Source organism: Buteo buteo, chromosome 2 (genome assembly GCF_964188355.1).
Source record: "Buteo buteo chromosome 2, bButBut1.hap1.1, whole genome shotgun sequence".
Lineage (NCBI taxonomy): Eukaryota > Metazoa > Chordata > Aves > Accipitriformes > Accipitridae > Buteo > Buteo buteo.
In genome coordinates, this window is record NC_134172.1 from 59,986,374 (window position 1) to 60,013,716 (window position 27,343).

Here is a 27,343-nt window from a genome sequence, read left to right on the forward strand (position 1 = left end):
CCAGCATGAGAAGGACATGGACTTGTTGGAGCGAGTCCTGAGGAGGGCCACGTAGATGATCAGAGGACTGGAGCACCTCTCCTATGAAGAAAGGCTGAGAGAGTTGGGGTTGTTCAGCCTGGAGAACAGAAGGCTCCAGGGAGACCCTATAGCAGCCTTCCAGTACCTAAAGGGGGCCTACAGGAAAGCTGGAGAAGGACTTTTTACAAGGGCATGTAGTGGTGGGACAAGGGGTAATGGCTTTAAACTGGAAGAGGGTAGATTTAGATTAGATGTAAGGAGGAAGTTCTTCACTGTGAGGGTGGTGAGGCACTGGAACAGGTTGCCCAGAGAAGTTGTGGATGCCCCATCCCGGGATGTGTTCAAGGCCAGGTTGGATGAGGCTTTGAGCAACCTGCTTTAGTGGAAGGTGTTGGAACTAGATGATCTTTAAGGTCCCTTCCAACCCAAACCATTCTATGATTCTGTTCTATGATTCGGACAGTTACACAGCCTCCATGTGCTAAGGGTAAAATCCCTGAAAACTCTGGAAGACATTCGTAGGACAAAGTTTTTGTCACTTACCACTGGCTGGGCTGTCATTGCCTTCCCCAGAGCTTGCTAAATCAGAATGAGACTCGCTCAGTGCTCCCTCCCTCTCTAGATGATAATTATATTTGAATATTAAACAGCCACATAGCTTACGTAAGTTTCCTGATTAACAAAGCACTTACCCACACAGCAAAAGAGGCTTGATTTCAGTTTGGTAAACAGGCACCTAAATTTAGGTGGGTGCTTGTGGACCTAGCTGGATCAGGGCCTCTGTGAGCAGAAAGGCCCTTTTACCTGTTACTGAATTTTTGCAACATCCTTGGAGGCAATGCAAGTAATGACTTCTCTGTCTGATGTGTAATTGGATTGGGTACCACTGATTACTTCAGGAGACTGAAAAAGATGCCGCCTGATTATTGAACATCACTCCAGCTGCTTCATGCATATTTGGGACTTACACAGAGGTAAAAGGATTGAAACAGGAACCCTTTCTATATGAAATCAGGCTGAAATTTGAGAGGAGAGTGGTGTCAAAAGCACGTTTGTTAGGGCAGGACCAGGTGTAAAATGGATGTTGGAAGAACCATGAATTTTTATAGCAAGGTGATTTCAAAGTGCTGATTCAGGGAATGCTGTCTTGTGGCAGCCTCATGAGGGCAAGGTTAAAAAGAACTGGAGACAGTTTTAAACTCATTTAGTAATATATATTTACATTTTATTTTTACTTCTAGCTGGGAGGCCTTGAAGGTCTCTGAAGAGCAGAGCTGGCCTGGTGATGCTTAGTTTGCAGGGACACACATAGGGCAAAGGAAACATTTCATTACCCATCTTTCTCCAGGTGGAGAGGTTGCTATTGGAAGTAGAAGAGTTTTCTGAGCTGATGTGGCTTTTCAACAGAGAATTTCTCAGCTTTACCATAGCCACCTTACTGGACATGCTGTGCAGAGAACAGTAGCTGTTGTGGTTTTATACTGTCTTGGAAGAGCCAAACAAGCCTCTTCATGTTGGGAGGCTCACTCAAACCCTCTCTCATCCTATTTGCCTCTTATTTATAGACCATTTCCTATAAGACATGACCTATGGGACAGTCACAAAGCTGGGGGACCCAGTGCTGCCTGTTCCAAACAGGATGCTAGCTTTGAGTTTCAGCCCGGGGAGAGTATGGCCACAAGACAGCAGTGCATGTAGAGGGTGGGAGGGAAAAGAGACACCTAATATAATTGTGCCAAGGGATGCAGCCAAGGACAGGCTTTCTTTCCTGTGATGCTTAAGGATGTGTCTTGAATGACTTTATTTCAGTTGTCATTAGAGGATTTTGCAGCCTGATTGAGCACCACAGTTAAACTCTCCCTTGATGAAACCTCGTGAGTCTAATTTTAATCTTGTAGGCAACATGGTGTTCAGCCTAAACTGATTATGTTTTGGGACTCCTCTGGGTTGTTGTGAGGGGGAAGGAGGCTGGCTGGCTTTTGTTTAATAAGAAGCAGCATTTTTTTACGAGGTGTGTCTGTCTCCTCTCAGTTTCTCTTGAAATGCCTCAGATTTAATAACTCCTTCCCACCCACCTCCCCCAAGGGACGAAGGCACCCTGGAGATCTTTGCTGTCCCACCAGCAGGCCACACGCAGGTGGGAGGCTGAGCCTGTGGGACTTCATTCCCTGCCAGTTAGCAGGGAGTTTGTTGTGTTGGGGTAGTTTTTGAAAAGTCAGGAAAAGTAATGTAGGAATCTGCCAGGCTTCAAAAAAATAAGTTTTCCTTAAATGCTTAAAATGAGGACACTGAGGATGCGGGCACAGTATGTTGTGCAAAGCTGCTGACTGCTTGCATCTTTCGCGGAGGAAAATGGCTCATCCACAGGGTTTTCCCAGGGCAGACCTCCCCCCCTTTCCCCCCAAGCAGCAGAAGCCTGGTGCATTTGAAAAGCTTGGAGCTGTGAGCAGGGGAACATGTGACAGGTTTCCCTGCCAGGAGTATGACATTTAAAAAGTGCCAGTAGGATTACTTTGGCTGTTTTTCACCTGCGCTGGTCCCTCTGCACGTGTTGCTTGACTCATGATACCCTCTGTCAGTCTCTGACCTTTCTCAAAGCCCTGGGTTCCCCCTTTCTGTCCCCAGCCCAGGGTGGGTGCACTGATACCTTACACCTATCCACCATTTCACCGATCACAAATAGCCTATGCGCAACTCAACCAAGCCAGTTTTCATGTAAACATCCATCTTGCACTTGATTCTCTCATTTCCAGTACAATTTGAGGTCCATTGAAAACTAAGGCATTAAAATGGGCTGGCTTGTGGATGGCTTCTCCAGCATCCATGAAGGTTGTTTTCCGCCCAAGCTTTTCCTTCAATGAAGCCCTTTACCGAGTCCTCCACACTGAGATCTTCATCAAACCTGTAAGAGTTTACCATTTCCAAGCCTCCAACTTCTCATCACATCTGACAGCTCACAGGTGGATGCACGCACACAAACACATGCACGCATACACAGGATACAAGTGCCTCATCTCCATTCCCCCAGAAAACCAGACTGAAAACGGCACTTTTACAGCTGGGCAATGTCAGATGCTCCAGTGGGCAGCATCGTGATGAGAAGGGATAGAGGAAATCAGAGCTGGGAGCATCCTGACAGAGGCTGGCAGGTTAGTGGGACTGCATGGGAGGGGATGTGGGGAGGGGAAGTTGGGGCAACACAAACCTCACCATCAAAAATACCTTACACCTGTAACCATGCTCGGACACAAAGATGAAGTAAGGGTAACATCTAAGAGCAGGTGACAACACCAAATTGCTGAGCTGTGCATCAGGGACCAGAAAAAAAGTATTGTTCAAGACAAAGAAGCCTTTCTAAGGCCTTATTTTAGATTTTTATTATTTTTTTTAATGATGGCTATTATGCCTTGTGGAAGTGCCCCATTGGCATGGGTATGCACCATCACTGTGTTTTCATCACTTTGAATCTGCTGCAAGAAGCAGCACAGGGAGGGGAGCACTGCTGTGACACTGAGCTGGCCAGGAAAGGGGTGGTGGAACAATCTCCCATCAGCAAATGCTGATGAAGGAAAATCAACGTGCACACAAAATCTGTGAATTTAGCTGAATCATTGATTTAGGAAGGGAAACTGAGAAGTTGAAGTGGCTGAAACTTGCTGCTCAGACAGCTTTTGGACTGCCATAGGTCACGGTTCTCCTTCTGTAAAGAATTAGTATTTCAGGCCTTCTTTTTAGTTCTAAGATCTAAAGCGCCATAGAAAGTTGTAGCTGAAAGAAAATGTTACTTTTTTTTTTTTTAATTTTTCACTTTCTATTAGAAATTGTGTGGCTTCCCTCCCCAGAAAAGAAGCCAAATTGCAGCAGTCTGGATACCATCCCCCCTGATCAGAAATTCTGCCCCAGAACCTCCATCACCAAACTTGCATCGCCTGAGGAAAACCATCCTGCCTGCCTGTATAGCAGACTTGCAGTAAAAAGGTACACATAACAAGTCTACCAACAGTAACTCATGCAGAATGGATTGCAGTAGTTTCACTCAAATACATTTCTGACAAGCTGATTTGATGAAGAGAGCAGTCCAAGCCCCCAGCTTTTGCTGCATATGAAGGGCTGGCTGCAGCCATGAATTAAAATTGTGCTCATGGGGAAAAAGAAAAAGGAAAGCAAGCAGCAATTCCTTTCATTGGTTTGGTTCAGTTTTAATCAAACCTGAGTCACTTTTAATTTCCCTGACTTCAGGAGGTTTCTCAGTGATGGGCTTCTGAAGACAGGTTCCTGAATTAAGCTAATTAGTCAAGTGACTGGCAAGTATTCATTCAGATCACCCTGACTGGAAAAAAAGGAAAGTGCTGTGGATTTAATAACTTTGTTCATGCAGAGCAAAGAAATTAAGCACTGCCAGCAGCAGCACGGTGGTCAGCCTGGACCTGAGCACTAGCTCATGCTCGACAGCCCTGCAAGGCGTCCTGTCTACCCCAGGACTGGCATCAAGCGCCTGCCGTGCCAGGAGAGCCCTCGCCAGCACGCACTTGCTGCCTACGATTTTCTAGTGCTTTCCAGAGTGTAGTTTCCCAGATGTTTATACAACAAGGGGCAAGCCCATCAAGCAGGCAGGAGGGGTGGGGGGCAGAATTGCATCCTTCTTGCTTTTTGATGAGGCTTGATAGACCCTTGATGCTGAGTTTTGGAGGGACTGAGCAGGGTACCACTACAGCAGCACTGCAGGGCCTTTTAAAACTGATCCCCCCTGAGCAGAGGCACTGACAGATGATTCAGCACAGTGCCTTGCTGGAGGGTTGCTCCAGAGGAGGCAGTTTGAGTGGCTGCACCATCTGTCCACTGTGCTAATTCCTCCATGAGGGCTGAAAAAAGTGGCTTTGCCTTGTGGGAGCCATCCTGAGGCACCCGATGGTTCCCCACTTGTGCTGCTTGAGTGGAACTGCTGTCTTGGAAAGTCATCTTGGGGGGAGCAAGTGGTTCCTGCTGCCATCAGCATCCCTGCAGTATGTGAGACTCGCACACCTCGTGCCAGGTCCAGGAGCCCAAAGGTGGCTCCTTTGGGCCCTGGCATTGCTGGATGGGGCTGTAGCTGCGCTTCACGGGCTGTAAAGGGAGGGAAGGCATGTCCATAACTGCCTCGTTATGGCCAAATTCCTGATGGAAATTAGTACCTTAGTGCTTCTGAGACTGTCTTGTCTTGTTAATGTCATATCAGGGCACCCAAGATGCTGTAGGAGCATGATTTTATACCATGTATTGGAAAAGAAAAGAATTACAACACAGAGATGAGAACTCATAGGTGCTCCCCATTTGTTAATGGACTCATAATTCTCTTGCTGACACACTAGTGCATTAAAAAGGCTTTTCCAGGCTCTTGAACGTGTTAGTGAAGGCCAGTTTCCATCAGCCTTCTTTACACTTTCCCAGCTTCTGAAGCCTGCTGATGCAGGCTTCTGTGGGCAGCCATCCCTGTCTCCCAGCCAGTTTGGTAATGCACCATGTCTTCTTCCAGCACGCCCTGAACAGTAAATGCAAAGATAACCCCCCATTTTGCACTTGGACAAAGCCATAGCCCTGTGGCAGCATTGTCTAACATGAGCCAGAAGTGCAGCACCAGGTATCATTTGGTCTAGCATGTATTCAGATGCCCACAGCCCAGCTGAAGACATTAAATGTTGTTTCTCTTACTGATGTGGTGAGAGTTTGAGCTAGGCTGTAATTTACTCCTGAAATATCCTGGAATGAAAAAGAGAAGTTAATTGTTTGGGAAGACAGGTATGCTTATCTTCAAGAAAGGAACTGCATTAGTAAAGTAACAGAGGGTTTGATTCTACTGTTGCAATGAAGATAATAAATATTCATCTCTGAAAGACAGACATGGATGTGAGGATGATAAAACAGGTGTGCAAGACCGGAGTGACAGGTGCTGAATAACTCATGAGAAGGATCCTGGGATTTAGTGATGACATCGGGAAATTTAATGTCTTGCATGAACTGTTCCCTGCAAAAAGAGAGAATAACGTCTGTTCTGTCCCAGCAATTCCCCCTGGTATGAGCACAAAGAATAGCTCCCAGCAGTCTGTCACACTTGGGACAAATGCAGGATTAATAGTGTTTCGTGTTGGCCTGTGCTCCGCCTGCATCATTGTGGTCTGAACCTCCAGGGGATGGGAAGGTCTTGTTAATTAATTCTCTTAATTCAAGCACCTGTAACTGATTTATATGCAGTCTAGGGCCTGATCCTGCAGGGCATGAGCTAACTTTGGTGAGGCGCACAGCTTTCCAAATCCCCAGCAGAGAGGAGCTGCTGGATCTTGTGCTGCAAAATAAGCAGCAAGGGTATTGGGGAAACCTATATTTCACAAAAAATGTTTTTGTTTTTTTTCCCAGTGCAGGTCATACATGGCATTTGATGCTCATCAGTGCTGCAGATTCAGCTCAGCCAAAATTCGCCTTCTAGGGACAGCTGCCCGTTTGGTTTCATCCATGGGTGACAGCACATTTTAGGACTGATATGCCAGCACAGTCTGGAAGAAGATGGGAGAAAACAGTGTTAGAAGGAGCAGGGGATTTTACTGCTCAAGGATGGAAAGGATGAAGCATCCTTCTCACCAGGGGAAGCAGAGATGTGGCCTTTCAGCAAGGGCTTGAGCTGGTCCCCGCCATCTGCTCTTTCAGCTCGTCGTGCCCTGTCCCCACACTTGCTGCAGTGACCAGTCTGCTTCTAACTCAGGAAACAATTCATGCAGGGACGGTCCTACCAAGTGTGTGCCCACTATGTGGACAGGAGCTGATGCCATGGTCTCATTCCTCTCTCTCAGGCAGTACCCCTATGCTGGGTCACACCTGGGAAGCTGAGAAGCCAAGCATTGGAAATGCAAGTGGGCCCAGCAGCTGAGGTTTGGCGGTCCCTGCCCTCCCAGGATGGCAAGACCGGTAGGTGTGATGGATAGGCCATTCAGTGGGTCACAGCACCTTTCCCACTCGTGGCTGAATCACCAAAGAAGTAAAGTTCCCAAACAATCAGGCAATATTTTAAAATGAAAGGTAACAATAAGCCCTTGTCTTGCTGAGATTGCAGCTCCCAGACTTGTTCTGCTGATTAACCTCTCTGCTGCTGGCGGGGATGAACCCACATCCAGGCAGGGTCCCTCCACCCCTGCATGCCCAGCTTCCCTGCAGGGATAGCTGCATCCTGCCTCTTCCACCCTGGGGCACGATCCTGCCTGGGCAGCTCACGAGTAAGCCCAGCAAACCTTGGCAAAGACATTTGCCGGAGGAGCCAATCCCACACTGCCCAGTGCCCTGATCCAGATCCACACACCTCTGCCATGACCACAGTGCTCTGGGATGGATAGCAAAGTGCCCACTGCATCCCTCAGGGCAGTGCCTGAAGTAAATAAACACATTTACTTATATTTGTCTATCTAGCTTGTGAGATAGAAGTAGAAACAGCCATAAAAATGACATTTACTTATTAGCACCGATATTAACTTTTAAAATTGAGCAAGACCAATCCTGTGAAGTCCCTCAAATTGAAGGCTTGCTCCTTGAAAAGCACAATAAGGCATTTCATTTCAAGATTAATCGTCCTTTTGAATACATATTGAATCTTTCCTTCCCTTTATATTGCAGACATGCCAAAAAACCCTGAAAGCCCTTGAATTAACTATTGCAGATAGATAAACTAAGAGATAACATCTTTTTTCTTTAGTCAACAGGAAAAAGAATTTGCTTCCTTTTTTTTCTTTCCCTGTAAATGTGGCAGAAGAAATTACTTTCCAGGTAGAAGTCTTTTCTCCCAGGATGTATCCAGTGTGTACGCGTGCATGCGTATGTGTGGAGTCTTTCCTTCATTGAAAATAGAGAGTAATTCTGCCTGTCTCACTGCCCTTCTCTACATGCTTTCAGCATTTTTATTTATGTTACAGCAGTGTTGCTCTGTGATATGTCGCAAGTGTCCCAAACAGAAGTGAGCAGCTTTAAGGATTAATGAAAGCCTTAGCTACCTGTGTACAGGGAAAATGAACCATTAGGGCAAATGTATAAGAGGCTTCTGTTGGAGGGCTTATCTTCTCTCTCCAAAATACCTTAGGAGTGATCTACAATGCGAGGGGAAGCTCTGAACATGGGTGCTCCCAGATGGTCAGTGTGGAGAGGCAGTCACCACCACCGGAAAGGCTGAGGACCCACCAGTCATGCCCTGAAGACCAAATGTTACTGTCTGAGTGATCACACTATGCCAAGGGGAGCAAAGTCCAAAGCAAAGGTGAGAATGGAAAGAATCCATAACTTAGCTACTTTATAAGCAGTGGCAATTAGCAGGTCAGATTTTAGCGACTGAGGTCTTGGGTTGGGGTATTCCAGCAATTTAGTCTTTTAAAATTTGCCAAACTTGGGGAGTGGGGGGGCGGAAATTTGGAAATTTTGCTGGCTATCTTTCCTATTGCAAATCCAAACCAGCAATTCAAACAGCCCGTATTCACAGTGTGTTCTGCTTTTTCTTGCTGAGAGGAAGGGAATGATTCATTTTCACCTGGGTACCGTAACCTCCCACCATCAGCTAAGTTTTCCTGTCATATCAGTGTGTTTTCCTGTGGCCTGCTTGCTCACCAGCTGCACTGGGGGGGAGTGAAATCCATGTCAAGAGAGCCTGAATGGCAGATCAACAGCAGTCTGTAGGAGATGTGCCAAACAGCCCGCACCTCTAGGGCAAGGGAGTACACCTCTGACTTTGTCTCCTGATGCTCTCCTGAGAGCTACAGCTCAACATGGAGGAGCTGTTGTGGTCCAGAGCATCCTCCCTCCTGCATCCTGAGTAGAAATGTTCAGCATCCTCTGCAGAAAACATGCCCACCGTGCTAGGGGACCCCTTTAGTGAAGTGGATCCTCCTCAGGGATGCAGGGGAGAACCAAGGATGCCATCCCAGCAAGTAGGGCCTTGGGAGCCCATGGAGCAGCTGGTATTCTTGGCAGGAGCAGGATTGGGTCACTTCTCTGAAAATACAAGCAGTCACCTGATAAATATAGGCAGACAGTTTTAGATAAAAGTTATGGCTTACCTTCATCTGTGGTGACTGTAGTTATTTTTGCTAGTCATCAAAAGACACTGCTGGATGTAGGATTAAAGCAAAGGAATGATGTAGACACATGAATTATGAATTTTGCATCATGAATTATTGCCTAAAATAGTGTGATGCACCAAATACATCTAGGGCAAGTGTTCTCTAGTTTTGAAGGTCTGGAAATTACACCAGCTTCAGAGAAAAGAAGTAGTTTCTTTGTATATCCTAAAAAAAAATTGGGCAACTTTCCTTTACCTATTTGGCATCCAATGGTTCCTAATCTCTCTATATAACTTTTGCCACAGCGATGCTTCTGGGTTTTGGCTGCTCATCTTGAAAGGCTTCACTGGGATTTGATTTTCAGAACATCAGTGCTAAACATTTCCCAAAACCCATCTGTCAGGAGGGGATCAGAGAACCAAACACTGAGGCACCCAAATCCAGATGGTCACTTTTGGGCAGGAACATGACTCTCTGTATCTTTCCTACCTTTTCTCACTTCCTCATCACTAAGTGCCCAGGAACTTGCAACATGGGTTCATTAAAATTTCTTAACCAGCTTTCATGATTTCCACATCAGAGCTTTGGGGCAGGAAACTTCCCTTCCAGAGGACTCTCAAGGTAGGAATTTGGCTACAGAGGACTACAGAGGGTGAAAAGGGGAAAAGCTTGGGTAGATGAAAAACACTGGTGAGACCTAGATACCCAGATCACTGGATAGCTGCATAAATAACTTCATTTATTGTGGCTAGGGCTCCCAGGCTTACCCCTCCCAGTGTTAACCACAGCCACGCTGATGGGACGCCTGCCTATACGCTGTGCTCCACTTCTGCCACAAAAGAAACTTTGGTGTACTGCCTGCCCAGCTCCTAATATGAAATGAAATTCCTTATCTTGCACATTATCTTTTATCTGGACTTTTACTAACACCACTATCGCTGTATCACTCGGAGGCAAGATTATTCAGACTCCCCACTGGGAATCTGCAGCATCACTGCTGCACAGAAAGCAGCGCACCAATAGACTGCAAATAGAGATGTTTCTGATATGCATGGAATAGATTTGGGCATGCCCAGCTATATAATTATTATCATTTCTGCTTCCTGGAAAACATTTCTTGGAGTCTGATCGCTGCTAGAAGTGGCTGCTGGTTTATGCTCAATTCAGGGCCTGGAGATCTCCAGTACATACCTGTTTTCTTCCTTGGCTTTATGTGATGGGAATTTCGTGAAGAGTGACAGACTTGCCGCTGGGGTGTCTGTCACTTTGTTTGGTCCCCAAAATGCATTTCCACTTCCAGAAGTGATGGAAAGGCTCCCTTTCCTTTGGGTGGTGAAGTTTGGAGGGTGAAAGTCACTCAGTCCCCATTTTGTTATCTTCTGGGCATAGAGTTACACCAAGGTATTTATTCAGGTATTCTCATTATGAGAAATTATTCCAATGAGGGAAAGGAGTTTTATTTGAGGTTATTTAATGCCCTGAAGCTTTGTTGTTAATTTATGACAGTTGCTTTGAATATACATAAACACTGAGTCTAAATGATGAATGGTGGTGAACAAGTAACCAAGAGACAAAATCCACAAATACTCCAGTATTAATTTGTTTTCTAAGCCAGGAAGATGGGGGAGATACTACTTCTGTGTCACGTTTCAGTAAAACCCAGGGTAACATTCTTGAGTCCTCCTCTCTTTACTTATCAGCTGATTGTACAGCATTCACCCTACATTATTTAGGTTAAGAAAAGAGAATCCCTGCTCTGGTATCCAGCAGCTTTATTAAAAACTAAAAAGAAAAAAGGGTCAGGAAAGCCTGAACCATACTTTTTTGTGGTTGTGGACTTATCTTTGCAGAAAAAGGAGGTGGATCCAGCATGAGCAGGCTTGGAGCACTTAACAGTGGCAGACAGATTGATTTGCAAGGCAGAAGATTGCCTGCTTATTTTGTCTGAACAATTTAGTTGACTAGACTTCGCTAATGCATATGCCTATATCCCTCGTATTTAATAAACCTTGTACTGAGCATATATCAGGGTTCAAAAAGGATTCAGTAACCCATTGAAAGATATTACAGCTCTTTTTTATGCATCCAGAGCAAGAGCAGAAAGATGTTGGAAAGGTATTATAAGAGAATGAACATTTATCTGCAATGCTATTTATATTTCATTGAATTGGCTGAAAAGGACCACAGAAGGCCAATAATGAGCGAGGGACTCAGGCAGGCAGGCAGCCATCCCACCACACACAAAGGCCGGTGTCTTGATGGATGATTTAATGACTCCAATATGTGCAGAGGGGCCAGAGACCAGGTGGAAATATTCTGCATTCAGGGCACAGCTTGAGTGGGGAAAAAATGTGATGCGATGCCTGCTTTCTCCCTTGCTTACAGTTTGATGGTCAGTGTGCCACTGGTTTTGATTCTCACAGGGCTGTTGCTCATTGTGAAGGCAGGAGTCATGCCTGCCTTCTCCAGGACCAAGTCTCTTCTGGGATGAATTAACTCGTCAGATTTGCATCGAGCCCCAGCCACTCACCTCACCACATCCCTCAGAAGGAGCCTGAACAAGTGCTGTTGTGTTTAACTGAGTGTTTTCCCTAATACCCTAATTTCTGGAATGGGCCAGAAAAAAAGAAAATACAGCTCTGAGTCTGATGCTGGGAAGAGATAAATATGGGGGATGCCCAGCCAGGGTAAGGAAGCAGAAAGAAGGAAGAAAGGTTTTCTGAATGCAGAGCTGTTTTGGAGAGGCACGTTCCTGCTTTATGGTGAGGTAACTAGGAATGGTGGTAATTAAAACCAGCTGCCTGTGTCATCTTCTTGTATATATGCAAGACTAAACCATCAATGTCAGACTTCAGCATAATATCTGCTGGAAGTGAAAAGACAGACAAGTGCAAATAAGGACTCCGTGAATTTTCAGTGACAGATCCAAAAGAGCAAGTGTTAAGGGCTGACCTCATGCCTGAGTTTGGCTTGTCTGTATAAAACCAGATTATCATTGAGGTCAGTGCAATCTTTACTGACTGTAACATCAACCTCAGCTTGTTTTAGTTAGTGGATATATAGTCCTCCAAGTGCTTTGAGTACTTTCATGCAGCTGACTTCCCCACAGAGCATGAAAATTCTGCACATGGCTGGCTGACCAGTGACTTGCTTAATTAATATTGGAAAAATCAGCTTGTGCTGCCTTTGCATATTCATCTGTGGATGATGGATGCTATCCCTGCAGGGCCATTTTGCTGATGGAAACTGTCCAGCTCACCTGCAGGTCTTTTATTATGGAAGCAAATCAATGAAACATCCCTTTGAAAAGAGGAAAAAAAAAACCCCACCCTATTATTGAACTGTGAAGTGCCATCAACAGTACATATGTTGTACAGGTCCTGTTTCTGAGCATAGAAGTCTTGGTACGAGCCTCAAACAATATGTTTAAATAATCTTGTGAACTTTGGTATGTGCTAAAAAAATGACTCCAATGACATTTACCACTGTTCCCTAACTCAACCACTGGGAATAATTATCTTTTATTGGCACATGTTCTGTGTTGGGATCAAGAAGCTGTCGAGCTGCATTTTTTTTTTTTTTCTTTTGCATTACTGGAGGAAAGATCAAATGGAACAAACGTAATCAAACATTTATTTTTCTTCTCCTTTGATGTCGTGGTGCTCCCCTTGTAAACACTTACAACCTGACAGCATCTGGGGCAAGCTTTTCGTCCTCTGCCATAGCTTCAATCAGTGCTAAACCAGGAGCCTAACAGGGGGCTGACAAAAACCCAATGCAATAGCAATAGCTCTGCAGGGATCGATGCAGTAGACCAGATTTTGGCTTGCCTAGCAGGCTACTAGCTATTTATGGCAAGGCAATAATGGGAGAAAAATGCCATCACGCTGAGTTGGTAATGCTTGGCTCTTACTTCTTCAGGATTTAAATGAGTACCCAAACTGCAGGGCAGCGCGGAGTCCATCCCAGGCTTCCTGACTTGTATTTACAGCTGGCTCTGAGTGACTCTGTTATCTAAGGGCTCTAACTAAACCTTTCTAATTAGTCCTTTCTCAGTAATATTGCCACACCCTCTTGCTCCTTAATTGCCAGAGTTGTTTCTTTTGTCTAGGTAATAGCAAGAATTAGGTCTTCTTTAGATCTGAAAAAGCCCACAATTGTGCCCACACAACTCAAAGTGCAAAATTTGTGTTGGTAAGGTTACTTCTGAATTTATAGTGTCATCTACACATAGTAAGAACACAACAGCCAGATTTGTTTTTCTGCACTAAAACTGATCAGCTAAGGAAATGTACTGCATCGCCAGTAATGCAGCAGTATTTTTCACGGGTTCCCTATTTGAAAGCCTTGAGAGTCTTGTTCCCACATTTTGTTATACCCCAAACTCAAGTAAGTCATGTCAGTGATTTACATTTCCAAGAGCGCAGATATCAACAGCTCTTGCAAGCTGGGACAGTTAATTTCATTAAAGGTTGCAGAATAAAGGATAATCATCTCAGCTACAGCTTGCCAATAGCTTGGAACAAATTTTCAGATATGAGTGTAGGAAAATATTGGTTTAAATGCTTTCCCTGCAGCTTTGAATGACAATGAGGTAGAGAGAGAGTCTGAAATAGATGCATAACTTGAACTGAAAGCAGCAACTGATAAGGAAACTGGGGCAGAGGGAATGACTCAGTTGGCTGTGGTGCAGTAGCAAATCCACATGGGGCTTTGGAAATGTTCATCCATGCCAGCGATAATGCACCAACCGCAGAGATGATTATGACAGAGAAATTCAGAGAGCCGTAATGAAAAATAACCAATGCAATGAACCAGTGGGAACTTCAGAGTCAAAGGGCACAAAGGACGACGTTTTGAAAATAAAAGAAAGAAAAGCAACTGAGAGGATCTTTGATCTAAAGGCTTCTTCCTGCAGGTTTTATCTCCAGACACAAAAATACAAGGCTTATGTCTATTCCCTTAAGAACTGAACAACACGTCAAAGAGGGGGGGGAGAGAGAGAGGAGGAGAGAAGGCCTTCCAAGATAACATTAAATTATCATAAAAATGCATGCAGGAATGTGACAGAGAGAAAAAAAATTGCATATATCTTAAAAAATAATATGTAACAGAAATCTAACCAAATAGTAAAAAAAAAAAAAGTGCAGTGACTTGGACAGAATAGGATAGATAAATACACACTGCCAGCTGATCTCCTTTCATAAGATGACTATTCCATAGTTCAAGGTAGTGTCTCCCTTTGTCAACCAAGTGGTCCCTAATCCTGACAGAGGACATATCGATGCTTACATGTCCTGTTCTGGGACTTCGTGCAAATATTTTCCATTCTTTTTTCTTTTCGAGAGCTTTTTTCAAGGTATTTACTATATACATAAACAGGTCTTTAGGGACCCATTAGAGAATGCAGTATTGAGAATAACTCCATCCTCACATCTTGTTTCACACTTCTAGTGGCAATCACATGAAAGTGCCCCTTTTGGGGAAAGGGTGACTCTTAAATTGTGTTTAAGCCTTTATTCAGAAAATCAGAAACCATAACTCGGTTCCATTGCATCTCTATCAGGGGCAGTAAAGGTGGGGCCTGAAACCTTACCTGTCCACTATCTTATTTGTCACCACCACCCAAGCCAATGTACATTAGGTGTCAGGAACTAATACAGAAGTACAGGAAATAGAGGAGTGTTGTGGGTCCTTCAGACCCCAGCAAACACACTCTTCCTCCTGGGATCAGCCACGGGGATTGTATTTCTTCACTAGCTATGCACATGCCCTGCTGCCATCTGCTCTGCCTTTGTGGAAATTCAGGTTAGGTTCTGCTTGGCTTCGTCTGCTTTGCCTCAGGTTTTTGGCAGCCACGCATGTACGCAAGTTTCTCTTGGCTCTGCCTAAACTGAGAGAGGCTTGAGGGTGTGGCTAGAGAGCTTGAGTTGGGAGTTACCAAATGGGGCACGTCATGGCCCATTAGCCCCTGCAGCCCACTCTGGTGACCCCCAACCAAAGGCCTCTCTTACGTGGTGTGTCCCCCACGCATTGCACTTTCTATTGACCTGCATGTGGGAATAAGATAACTGGCATTTAGCTCTGTGGACCCTCGCATGCGGTAAAACTCCCCAAGAAACATAAACTGGAAGGATGTAATAATCTCTTGCATCAAGCAGGGTGAGATGAGCAAGCTCCTCAGTGTGTCCTGACATCCTGAGAGCAAATTGCAGAGAGCTGCAGGACTTTTCCTTCAGAACAGCATTTTACCAAAACCTTACAGAGAATTCAGTGTACATCCCCCTCCTCTGTGTGCTGAATGGGGGGAGCTGCAGGCCCCCTATTTCCTTGATAGGAAGTAGCAGTTTGTGTGGGGAGGTATATATGATGTATATGTGCACTTTTTTTATTTATGTATTTATTATCCCTAGTCCAAATGCAGCCTTGAAAAACTTCAATTGACCCTGCATCTTCTGTCTAGCAGTGTGTGAATGACCTGTCTGGCTGCGGAGCTGGGTCATTGCCAGAGCACTGAGGGTTTCCCATCTGCAAGAGGTGGGTCCTCACCACACCTCTGGCTCTACACAGTCCTCCCCCCCTCTTCAGAAGTGACACGTGGAGGCCCAGAGAGATACAAAATGTTGTTTGCATTCTCAACTCTATTCAGGTGTGTAATGCTGCAGGGAGATACTTTGCAGGGTTTCCAGGAGCATCTCTGCAGAGTTCATTCCTGCAGCCCACCTGGCTCTTGTGGTCCCCCAAGGCAAGTGTCAGGGCCCTGGGGCACCCATGGGCTATAACAGCCCTGAGCAGCCCCACGCAGGACCCCCACCCAAGCACCCTGCCCAGGGGCCCAGGAGCCCCACTGCAGCTCAGCCCTGAGCACCCACTGGAGCTACACTCTCCTGCCTCCCGGCTGGACCTGGTGCAAGCCCACGTTGCAAACACATTGAAAAAACAAGAGAGCTTGGGAGACAGAGATGCTTGCAAGCTGTAGGGTGACCCTGCCAGACCTTTTTGGGCAGGGGACATCCCAGGCATCACCCCTGTGCCCTGGTGCGTTGCAGAGGGCAGAGCTCTGGTCTCCCCTTGCTCCTGCTGTCACACTCTTTATTTCCAGGTAGGCAGCACGTCCTGAGTCACCCTTGTCCCAGGTCTGCTTCCCTGGCTTAGATATTGTACACAAGCCTAATGGAAGCATTTATGATCAAATCCCTTTGGGACAGATCTAACGTGTTTTTTTACCTCCCATTAAGATCATTCATGCACTTACTAAGATTAAGAGACAAAGTCATGTGCTCCTTCGCTGCTGTACCAAGATGGCTTCAGGTCTTACTGTCTTAGGGACTTGGAAGTAATATAAAATCGACTTGGCAAAAGGCAGGGTTTGCTGTCTGATTTGAGTGGGAAGGAGAAAGATTTAACACCAGGGGGGGTCACCTTCCCAGCTGGCCTCTGAATCTATGCATGCAAATCCCTCATTTGCCTGACCAGACTGCATATTGTAAAAGCTTTGGGGTTTTTCTTTAATTGGTTCAAGAGCTTGGCTAACACATAAGGTATAGCAAAAACCAGCTCTGTGTTACACATGATTCTGTGTTATCTCGCCACTCTTTCCACAACTTGAAATGAAAGAAAATAACACAACCAATTACGGGCTAGAGCTGTATGCTTTGCAGGTTTACATGCCTGGGAGCAGCTTGGGATCTATCTATATACTTTATAAGTGCTGTTGTTTAGATTTGTATTTTGCTATAGATATAAAGCGGAAAATATTGCAAAGACCTCTCTGCTAGGAAGATTTTTCTTGCCTATTATTAGAACTCTGCTTTTGCAGCAAGTGCTTATGAGCCAATATGCAGAGTTTTAAAGGACTTCAAAGTGTCATTGGGAACCAAGTGATATGTGTGTTAAAAAGGGTTTAATGGAGCTGCAGTCACTGTAGCACAGTGTCTTTTTATAGCAAGTTTTTACAGCGTTAAGAAAAACATCCTGCAGATTTCAGTAGGATTGGCATATGGATAAGGTACTTTGCACTATGATTTTTGTTTATCTGCTATTAAAAAAAAAAGAAAACCAGCATTGCTAGCTATAGGGAGAATGATAAGCAGGAACAGGTCTGCGAAACTCAGGCAACAGCTATTACCTCTATTTTGTTGTTGTTGGGTTTTTTTCGTTTTTAGAAGAAGAGCATACATTTGGAAGCCAATGGCTTGATTTAGAGAATGGAGATATGGAGTGATTTGTATTCACATTGAAGCTTTTAACAGGGTTTTTTGTTGTTGTTTGGTTGGTTTTTTCCCCAGAGCCACTGGATTATATTATCATTATCACAAGGCAAATCCTGCTTATCAAAGCTGAGGCAAACTATCCGGGACTGTCTTTAAAAATGTCATAGGTCAGGCTCCCTGTGTGGTCATGTTGGTTGATCTGCAGGAATGTCTGAAGATTTGGCAGGGGATCACTGATTTTAATATAGTCTCTATTTTTCCTTTTACAAAACCACTTATGAGTCTCCTTTAATTATGCCCAGGAAACATGTAGGGATGCCAGATGAGGCAGGCTCCTCATTGCCCTTTAGCAACCCACGTCAACAGCCTGCCCACTTCTGAAAAAGCCAGGCAAGGAGTGGAAAGGAAAGACGAGTACCCATGGCCCGCTGAGGGGGTAGGAGACTTGCCCAGGGTTATACAAAAAGGCAGAAGCAGAGGTGGGACGTAGCTTTGGCCCTCCAGTGCCTCAGTCCTACATCGTATCCTTATAGCCATCCTTGCATCCACAGTGTCTGGGATTTAGTTGTTTGGACTTGTTCCGCCTCTAAAGTGACGTCATTTATACATGATTTACTCTTTGCTTTTGCTTCAGGCTGGGGAACGACTAGTTTCTGCCTTATCTGGGGGAATAAAAAAAAAAAAAAAGAGACAGGGAGACCTTTCGTTGTTGTGACTGCCAAAGCAGGAAAAGCTCAGGATTTTTCAAGCCGTGTGGGCAGCTGGGGGCTGCAAACCAATGCGCTCAAAGCTGATGAGAACAGGGGTTCAGCTCCCACTGCTCTTATGCCAGCAGCTGCCTCCTGTCCCCCCCCAGGCTCGACCCCAGCAGAACTAAAGCCCTGGCAAAACCCCCGGTATGGGAGCCCCATCCCTCCCACCCCCGCAGCTCCAGCCCGAGCAGCCTCTTTCTTTTATTTTTCACGCCCGGTCCTCCCAAACGGAAACCCTGGTCAAAAATCTTGCAGAAGCAGCCAGAGATACATATTTTTTCTTGTCAGTGGTGGAGGGCAGAGGAGTGACAGCGGGGGGGGGGGGGGGGGGGGAAGGGTTTGTGGAGCTGTTTTTTTTTCCTTTCTGCAACACTAGTTGTTCAGGGGAGTGTCTTGCGTTATTAACGCTGAGTGGCTCCGGCAACTACTGTGGTTTAAGGTCGTTAGTCATCCGCTGCTACTGCAGGAGACACGGGAGCGCTGAGCCAGAGCTGTTCACGCAACCCTCGTGGTCCTCCCAGGCCAGCAGGTTGGGAAGAGCTGCAAATGGGGCAGTGGGGTTGCGTGGGGGTACGGAGAGCAACCCGGGGCCTTGGGGGCATCCTCCCAGCCCAGTCATGGGGTGCCCACGTGCACGGGACTTGCCAGCTTGTGGTGGGTGGCTGCAGAGCCACCCCAAACGGCCTGAAGAGGGGCTGAGGGGTGTGCAAAGGGCAGGGGCCAGGAGACCACCTGTGATGCACGAGTGCGGGATCCCCTGTGCACTCCGTAAGAGGGCAGAGGTGTGTGTCCCTGCTTGGGAAGCAGTCCCTGCATTACATATAGATATATAGGCGCACAAGTCTCCTTTCACCTCAAGCTGCTAATAAGACAAGGATGCAGGATGCTCCCTGAGCATTAAAGGAATTCAGGTCCATGTGCACCCCTCCCGCCTGATTTCTTCCTTTTTTTTCTTCCTTAGGATGAGGGGATCTAGGCAAACATTCTTTAATTTATTCTGCATCCTCTGGCTCCCGATTCTGCTGAAGGCTGCCTCTTCCCCCCCTCTCCCCCGTGGAAACGACCCACTGGCCGCTTCGCTCTCCTCCGGGCTGTACAAAGGACACACCTGCGTTGGTATGTATTCAGGTTTTGTTTGCCTGCTGGACTAGTTCATTTGTTACTCCACCGGTGAGCTGAGAATTGCTATGCACATCATAAATCACTCCTTTATCTATTTCAACAGCTGTACTGCAAAATACTCATAGTCTTTGGCAAAATAATCACTGAAGATTTTGCAAGGCCAGCATGGAGTCTGGAGTTATTTTATGATTTTGTTTTTGAGTGGCTGCTTCCCAAAGTTCATGTTTTTGCTCTGCGGGGAATGGGATCTGAAAAGCTGGCTTTAATGCCTGGAACCTGAAAACAAGGTGTTATGGGGGTCCTAGTATTTGTTAGGGTTCACGATGCATTTTGCTTAGCTGCAGTGAGGCATGGTTTCCCTTGGACTCGCCCACGGTGTCCTCATTGATTTCATTGCCTGGGAAACTATTCTTAAGAATAGGCGGTCCATACTTGGGCCAGGGAGCTTTGTGGTCTGGATGGTCATCTCTGGAAATAGCCAAAGGCTGTTTCCTCACATTTCCTTTCCTTTTCGCAAGTGCACGCATCTGCATGACCTTTACTACAGTGGGGTGACTGTGTTTTGCCAACCCCCCTCTCGTGTGACTTTGGTGACTGACCTCCACAGAAGCTATAGCTGGGGGTATCCTATAGCCTCAGACTAAGCGATTCCCAAAGCAAGACCAGTAACACCGAAGTCAACATGATCTGTGGGTATCTCTGCACCAGAAATGCCTTTGGCGTGAGACTCTGTGTACCTAGAGAGATGCTGTAGCTTATATTTTTTATGTGAGCAAATGTTAAATGATGGATATGCTTTATGCACTATGATCCAACATTTTATTTTGTATTCTTTTAGTTTTTCAGGGCACTGGGCACTTTTGTGCTCTAAACATAAACCCTGCCACGGTTCTCCATCCTTCAGAAGGAAATACTTCCTTTTAGCCCAAAATTATTTTCACTGTGGCTCAAGGAACACAATTAGCAATAATAATCCTAAGCTTGATAAAAACAGGGTTTTGCCTCACTTCTGAGCCATCCACAGTGCCCCTACAGATTTTGGCAGGCAGGGTGAACCGAAAGTGGAGCAAAGGCAGGGTGGTGAGGCTTGCACAGCCGCTGCCAGAGTTCCACCACCACCCAGAAAATGAAAGCGAGTCATGAAAAACAGAAACGTCTGTCAGGGACTGGCCTTATTTCGGCCAGCAGCCACACAAGCAGTGACTGAGCAGCTGCCAGAGTGAGAGGGAAGTGGTGGTTTTTAATGGTGAGATCTTTAGGCAGCTACGTTTTTGATGGCATGGGAAAGGCAGTGAGCATGCTTGCCTGTACGATTTTTACACTGGTGTTTTTTAAATGTCAGGTGTGAGCATTATCTGCCTTTTCCATCCTATTGACCCAGCAAGGCTCTAAGTTCCTAAAGTGACTGCACATTGCATTGAAGTCACCTTGCACGTGATAAATTGTGCTTTTTTTTTTTCCCTCCTGAAGGGAGGAAAGCTGTGCCAGCCCCATTGCATTTCTCTGGCGTGTTTGTTCAGTGGGAAGACTCCAAAAAACCTGCCTCCCACACCAGTTGCTCTCTCCGAGGTGTCCTTTCAGCTAAAAGCATCCACATGAGGTCAGCTCAGGACCAAAACAGACCGTCTGCACCTCTGTAAACCACAAGCTGCAAATGAAGCATGCAGAGCATTAAAACTGCATGGGCCGGGCCTGGCAGGGAGCGCTAGTGACTGCACGCAGGCAGGCCTGCTAGCCCAGATCTGGGGTTTCACTGATTAGCTGCTCTCTTGACTAACTCTTGAAAACACTGACAAGCCATCTGTGTCTCTTCCTTTTCACAAGTGGGGAAGGGAAAGCATGGAGGAGCTGATGTAACCATCAGCCATGGCGTGGAGCAGGGTTAATGTCAGTTCTTGCGGCTGATTCGGCGACTAGCCCTCTTAGGAGCAGAAGTTAAGCCGAGATCAGCTTCATCTGTAGGAGGAAGATTGTGATTTCCTTTCAACAGCTCGACCCCAGACCCTGCCAACTCAGTTTGCCGCCTGGGAAGGCATTGGGAGAGGGCCATGAGAGCTTCCTCTGTGTCTTCTTGGTCTTATAGATCAAGGCAGCAATTTTAATGTGAGAAATGCCCACTGCCGAATGTATAGGAGATTTTCTTGAAGAAATGGATTTTTTCATGCAAGTTAGATCTGTGGTCAGGTGCCTAACCTTTCAAAGTTATTTGCCTCTCTTTTCTGAGGGAAATGAGGTGGCTGCACATTGAATAGTCATTTCTGATCACTCCTGTGTGGGCACCACCTGTATGATTGAGATTGCTATGTTAGTAGCTAAAGCTGGTCAGAAAATGGATGCTCTTTCAGTAACAAAACGAAGAAAATATTTTCCATTAGGCCTTTCCACTGAAAGTATCACACTTCTTGAAGAAATATGTGGAAATGATATGACAGGAGAGCAAAATGCAGCTCCGGTACCTCTGTTGAATTCGATATGACTTGGTTGCTTTCTTCTTCTGTTCCCCTTGCTAGGAGCTCTCCTTGGGTAGGCACCATCTGCGCCAGTAAATTCTGGTCATGCTGGGAAAGTGGCTGGATGCTTTAAGAGGCTCCCCTGCCCTTAGCACATCCTGGGAAATATATTTTGGGTAGGCACCTATAAGCCGATATGGAATAGGGCTGGAGGAGAGGAGGGTATGCATGGTGTGACAGCAGGCTGAACAATTCAGGCGACTCATAGGGAGAGGTTGGCCAAAACATTTCTGCTTGTTACTTGTCTAAAAAAGAAGGTGACTTTTTTACAGCAAACTTAATTGTGTTAGAAAACATTTTGACAGACGTTTTAATCAGCCTCAGTAACTATAGAAAAAGTCACATCATTTTTGCTACATTTTCTTGAAAATTTTGGCTGCTTCAAGCAGAGCAAGTCTTTTCATAATTGACTCAGTGTAAAAATAAAGCATCTGGAAAGTGTTGCCACCTAAAAAGGGATTTAATACTACTGCCTTTTAGAATTAGGGAAAGGAGGGGGAAAGGACCTGATGACAATCCTCCTAGACACAAGATCAGATGTAGTATATCTAAGCAGTTCCTAACCATCTCCAGCCTGCTCTTAAATAGCTACACGGTCTTTCTTTGGCCCTGTCACTAGAAGAATTTTCCCAACATCTTGCAATCTCTTTTCTCCATCGGTGTTTCCTGCCTCCCCAGACTGGAGAAATGCCCCCCTTTTTGCATACCATGAAATCAGTTCAGGCCCTTCCTCTGGGCCTCTTGCATGCTTTTCACATGATACATTCTTCTGCTTTTTCCTTCTGATAGATAAAAGGGCTTTAGTAAGTTTTCCTATAAGCAAAGGCCCAGGAAGCTGTTTTTCCTCATGTAAAGATGGTGAGTTTTTGTTCCGTGCACAGGTTTGGAAGCTGGATGCTAGGTCTGGTTTTCGTTCCTGGGTTTGTTACTGACTGGCAGTATGGCTTAAGGGATTTATTCAGGACGAGACCTAGAAACCCTTTTGCTAGGTGCAGCCTGACAATTTCAGTTGGGCATCCTGAGAACGAGATGCTGTGTATTTTTCTCTCAAAAATGAAGTATGAATGAGCCAGACCTTCAGATACTCAGGTCTTTGACTTTCCCAATCTGTCAAATGAGGAAATTACTGGCCATTTCACAGGGCAAGGAAAATTTTAAGTTAACATTAAGGTACCCAAAGACAGTACAGAAACACTGGTAACTGTTGACACTGATGTTAATGTTTCATCATACCTAAGATCATGTTCTTTATTTTTTTACTATTTCTGATTAATTTTTAAAGGTTTTATTCCACACCTTCCACCACCCTGAATTGCAACAGGGCCCTTAAAGGGTCTTTGCAAATTGCCCTGTTCTCTACCAAGGGTGAATTCATCCAGAAGTTTCTGAAACAACCTCAGAAAAGGCAGAAGCTGCCCTGGAGGATACAGAAAGCAGGGGAGACACTGAAAGACAGGAGGGAACTGTTGTATTCATCTTTCTTCAACATGGTGAAGAAAGGAAATTTGGGGAACTGTAGATCAGTCAGTTAAACATCAATTCCTAGAAAAATCCTTCAGTAGTTAATAAAACTTTATAAAAGCACCTTTCAAAAGTAAATATGAGTAAGACCCTCACTGTATTTATCAAGGAGAAACAGTGTCAGGTCAATTTAATTTTCTTTGCTGATGGGATAATGGCATGTAGGCACAGAATAAGTAGCGGATGTTACAGCTGGACTTGAGTACGGCTTTTGGCACCACCTCAGCACTAATCTAATGGCTGAGAGATATGTGACATTGATTAAGCTTCTATAGGGCAGGACAAAACTGGTGGGTGGCCTTGTTCAGAGAGTAATTATGAGTGGCTCACTCCCTAAGTGGAAGGATGTACAAAATGAGGTCTTTCCTGGACCTCTGTTTTGAACGTAGTATCATTCCATATTTTCATTAGCTTAATGAAATAGTGTGCTATTAAATCAGCACCTCATCTAAAGCTGGAAATGTTTCCAAGTACAATGGAGGGCAGGATTAAATTCAAAACAGTCTTGAAAACTTGGGGTACTTGCCCCCCCAAAAGATCATTTCAATATGGGTATGTTGAAGACACTTAGGCAGAAATAGTCAGTGACACACGTAGCAGATAAGGAATGACTGGCTCGGTAGCATCCCTAGGAAAGATCATCTGGGCTTGTAGTGGCACAATGATGGCATGCTGTAATGAAGAACGCACACACTGTGTCCACCGAGGTGTGTGAATGGAAGTTAGCTTGCAAGACATGCGAAGTAACCTGCTACCTTTGTTGGCATTGACAACGCCTCAGAGGAATTTCTGCCTTCCCTTTTGTGGCTGTGCATTAAGAATGATACAGAGTGACAGGAGGTTTCAGAGAAAAAACAAATATAAGCTATAAAGAAAGACTGAATAAATTAGAGTTAATTAGTGTAGAGAAGAAAAACTTGAGAAAAGGCATAATATCTGTCCTCAAAAACATTAAAGGGGTGATCCATTCTCCAGGTTCATAACAGCTATGGCAAGATATAACAGAAATGGATACCAGTAGGGACATTCAGGTTAGGAAGAAAATTTTCTGATGGTAGTGATAAGTGAGCACTGTCATCAGTTCCTGAGAAGGCTGTAGAAGACCTCCTTAGAGATGTTAACAGATCTGTGTCCACCCTGTCCCTTAGGAATGGCATAGATGCCATATATCAGCTGCTAGGGCAGAGGCTGGTGTAAAATGACTACATCCAGGCTGGCTTTTCGGGGGTTCTGTGCTGTGACTGTGAGAATCATTTGCAGATAGCAGGGTTTATTTATTTTCTCCCCAGCAGCAGACTGCCCTGCTCCTTTGGCGATTAACTTTGGCTGCCCTTTTTGGAATGAGGTGCTTGGTCAGGGAGCGCTCAATACAGCCAGACAGCAGCACTTTCCATCTTCTTTGCTAGCGAATGGAGATCCTGAGGGTCAGCAGCCAGGGAAGCAAATTTCCCCATCTTTGTGCTCGATATAATGCCATTCTCAGCAACCTTTGTGGGTCACCTATTCCATTCACCCAGGAGCACATAATTCCTAGTGTGTGGAGAAGCCTGTTTTTGAAACGTATTTTCAGCTCTGATTACATTAAAGAACAGATGTTTCTGAGTTTCCCAGCAGCGTAAAATGTCGACCTCTACCTGTGTTGATTTGTGTGATAGTCAATGTCCTCAACAGTTTGCCTCCATCTAGCTGTGCATGAGTGCAGGGATGAAATATGCCCCGCGGAGTGGCAGCAGGACTGGTGGCATTTGGAGTTCCCAATAACTTCACACAATGGAACATGCCAAATGGAGTTCGAGGCTTTTAATAACTGCACTCAGACAAAGTGGCTGTGCACATATTGTCTGGGGAGGCACCATGACAGAACATATAATTTACAGCTCAATGAGTTCTGTAAAAAGGCCATGCCCAATATCAATGTAGCACTACAATGTGTTTTACTCTGAAAGGCTGGGAATCAACTTTGATTACAGCTAAAACAGCGCCAAGCTGCAGCACCTCTGTTCACTTCACTGACATTGCTCAGTTTACTCAGCAGCAAAATTTGGCCTGATGATCAGTAATAAATACCAAATTTGACCATAACACTTTTTCCTCTGATTATACTTTAGAAAGAAAGACCACAGGCATGTGAGTAGTACAGTAGAGATACTAAAACAACTATTAAAATAGGAGTATTTTCCACAAAGATTCATATTTTTCAGCAACTGATGGTAAAATTTCATTTTCAAAATCACCCCAAGTCCTACTGAAAGTTTATGGCTGTAATGCAAATATATCTATTGATCACAATAAAAAGGTGTGCTTAGCATATCGACATATATACATGTACGTGTGTGTAAATACACAATCATATATATTTATATGTGCATTTTGTAGACATGGGTAGTCTTGAATGTTTTACATTACTGATGCTTGTCTTTAGTATAAGTTTTCTTTGATAATGTTATTTATTTAGTATTGATTGTCTGTTTGGTTGCTGATTGCCACAAGGTGTGTGCCTCCTGCTCTTGTTCATATGTTAGCCCTATACAGAACTTCTGCTTATGTTTAAAACAATCACTTTCAGTGGTTTTAGGAACTGCATATCTGAAACAAGTTTTGTGCATTCATAATCTGAAAATGGTCAAACCTTTGTGACAAGGATGAAGTTATCCAGTTACATTAAGTCCTCCTGCCACCATTCAGGTTCTGGTAAATTTTTAATACCCTTTCCTGATTTGGAAAAGAAAACTGTGTTAATGGCACACATACATACTTTTTTTTTTTCCTATTAATTAATGCAGAAAGCATTTCCATTGGAAATGCCTAGGGTTAGAGATTTTGTTAAATGGGGCTCTTTAAAGTGTAATGTAGGAAACACTAGGGATACGTTTGGCTGGCAGGTATGGATACCAGAGTCTTCCACTAGATGAAAACTGAATTTTCTGTACTGGCGTTAACTGTATCAAAGTCCTCATTGGGTGTCTTAAGGAAATGATAATGAACGAATAGAGCCCTGAAATTAGAGGTCCAAAGTGGCTCAATGCTATTGCATGAGCAACAGAAATGATAATTGGTATTCCAGGGTTTGCTGGTTTTGTTACAGAGCTACAATACACTCAAAATAGTGCTACATTGATATTAGTATTTCGAAAATGTCTTTAGCCAGTATACTATATGTAATTTTAGGCCCAGTGACAGGTTTGGTAATAGTGTGACATTTAGCATTTCCAAGATATTTTATGATGCTTAGCAAATTTAGGGGGAAAAGGTCTTGTATATGCCAACATATTTGAATATGGATACCTATAATTATATTCCATCACTTTAGTATGTCTATGAAATACATTAACACTGTAAGTGGAACAGGAAGCAAAGTGTGAGTTAAAAGACTTTTACACTTGGATCCCTTTCTAAATTACCTTTCAAAGCAACAAATCCTCTGGCTGTATATGGGAAAATAACTATCCTAACTTTGCATATACAGTTATGTGATTTGAGCTGAGTATTTCCATGCTGGAATGAAATCTTGAGGTTATAAAGGGCTGTTCTTTGGAAAGTATCAGCTTGGTGCTGAGAAGCAGTGAAAGAAGGCAAAATGGGTATTGGGAAGTATTAGGAAAGAAATATATAGTGAAAAAGAAAATGTTCCTGTATTGTAAGTTTGCATATCCGTGGTCTGCCTACACCTAGAATACCTACGTGCATGTCCCCATCTCAGAAGAGAAAACTTTATTTCTTACTGGCTCCCCATGTGAATGCTCTTACTTCAAACAGGAATGTCTTGTTGCAGGTTGAACTGGAACTGGATTAGATGAATTTGGAAAGAGGTATTTTTATACCAGATCAACAGCATCTGCACAAGGAGTAGCTGTACTGTCTTTTGTAGACAGGCTCTGGGGACTCCTCATCTGCAGGCTTTAAGAGATGCATTGGAGCATCTATAAATGGAAGAAGCAAAGTCTGTGTTTTGGGAAAACCTTCACCTTCTATATAAAACCAGGAATGTGATAGATGGGTTCCTTTATACAGGGGCTTGCTGCTGCAGACAGATATCTGAGGCAGAGGTTTGCCACTTCGCCAAGCAAGGCTCCAGCTCCTGCTCCGCTGCAAGTGAGCAGGGTGACCACAGCCTGGCTAGCAGCGTTTGTGGAGAACTG

At 44.7% G+C, this 27,343-nt stretch overlaps 1 protein-coding gene across 2 annotated transcripts in view; it reads left to right on the forward strand.

Annotated features, from left to right (window-relative positions):
* Positions 1-8,222: 8,222 nt before the first annotated feature.
* The window catches only part of AOAH (acyloxyacyl hydrolase), a 94,205-nt gene continuing 75,084 nt past the window's right edge, over positions 8,223-27,343 (forward strand). The window contains exons 1-2 of one of the 2 annotated variants that reach the window (XM_075056807.1): positions 8,223-8,290; positions 19,013-19,167. In XM_075056807.1, coding sequence (XP_074912908.1) covers positions 19,014-19,167 — 154 coding nt within the window. In that variant the 5' untranslated portion in view covers positions 8,223-8,290; position 19,013. Of the gene's footprint in view, positions 8,291-18,495; positions 18,581-19,012; positions 19,168-27,343 lie in introns of those variants that run through there. The other variant, XM_075056816.1, reaches the window with a different exon arrangement.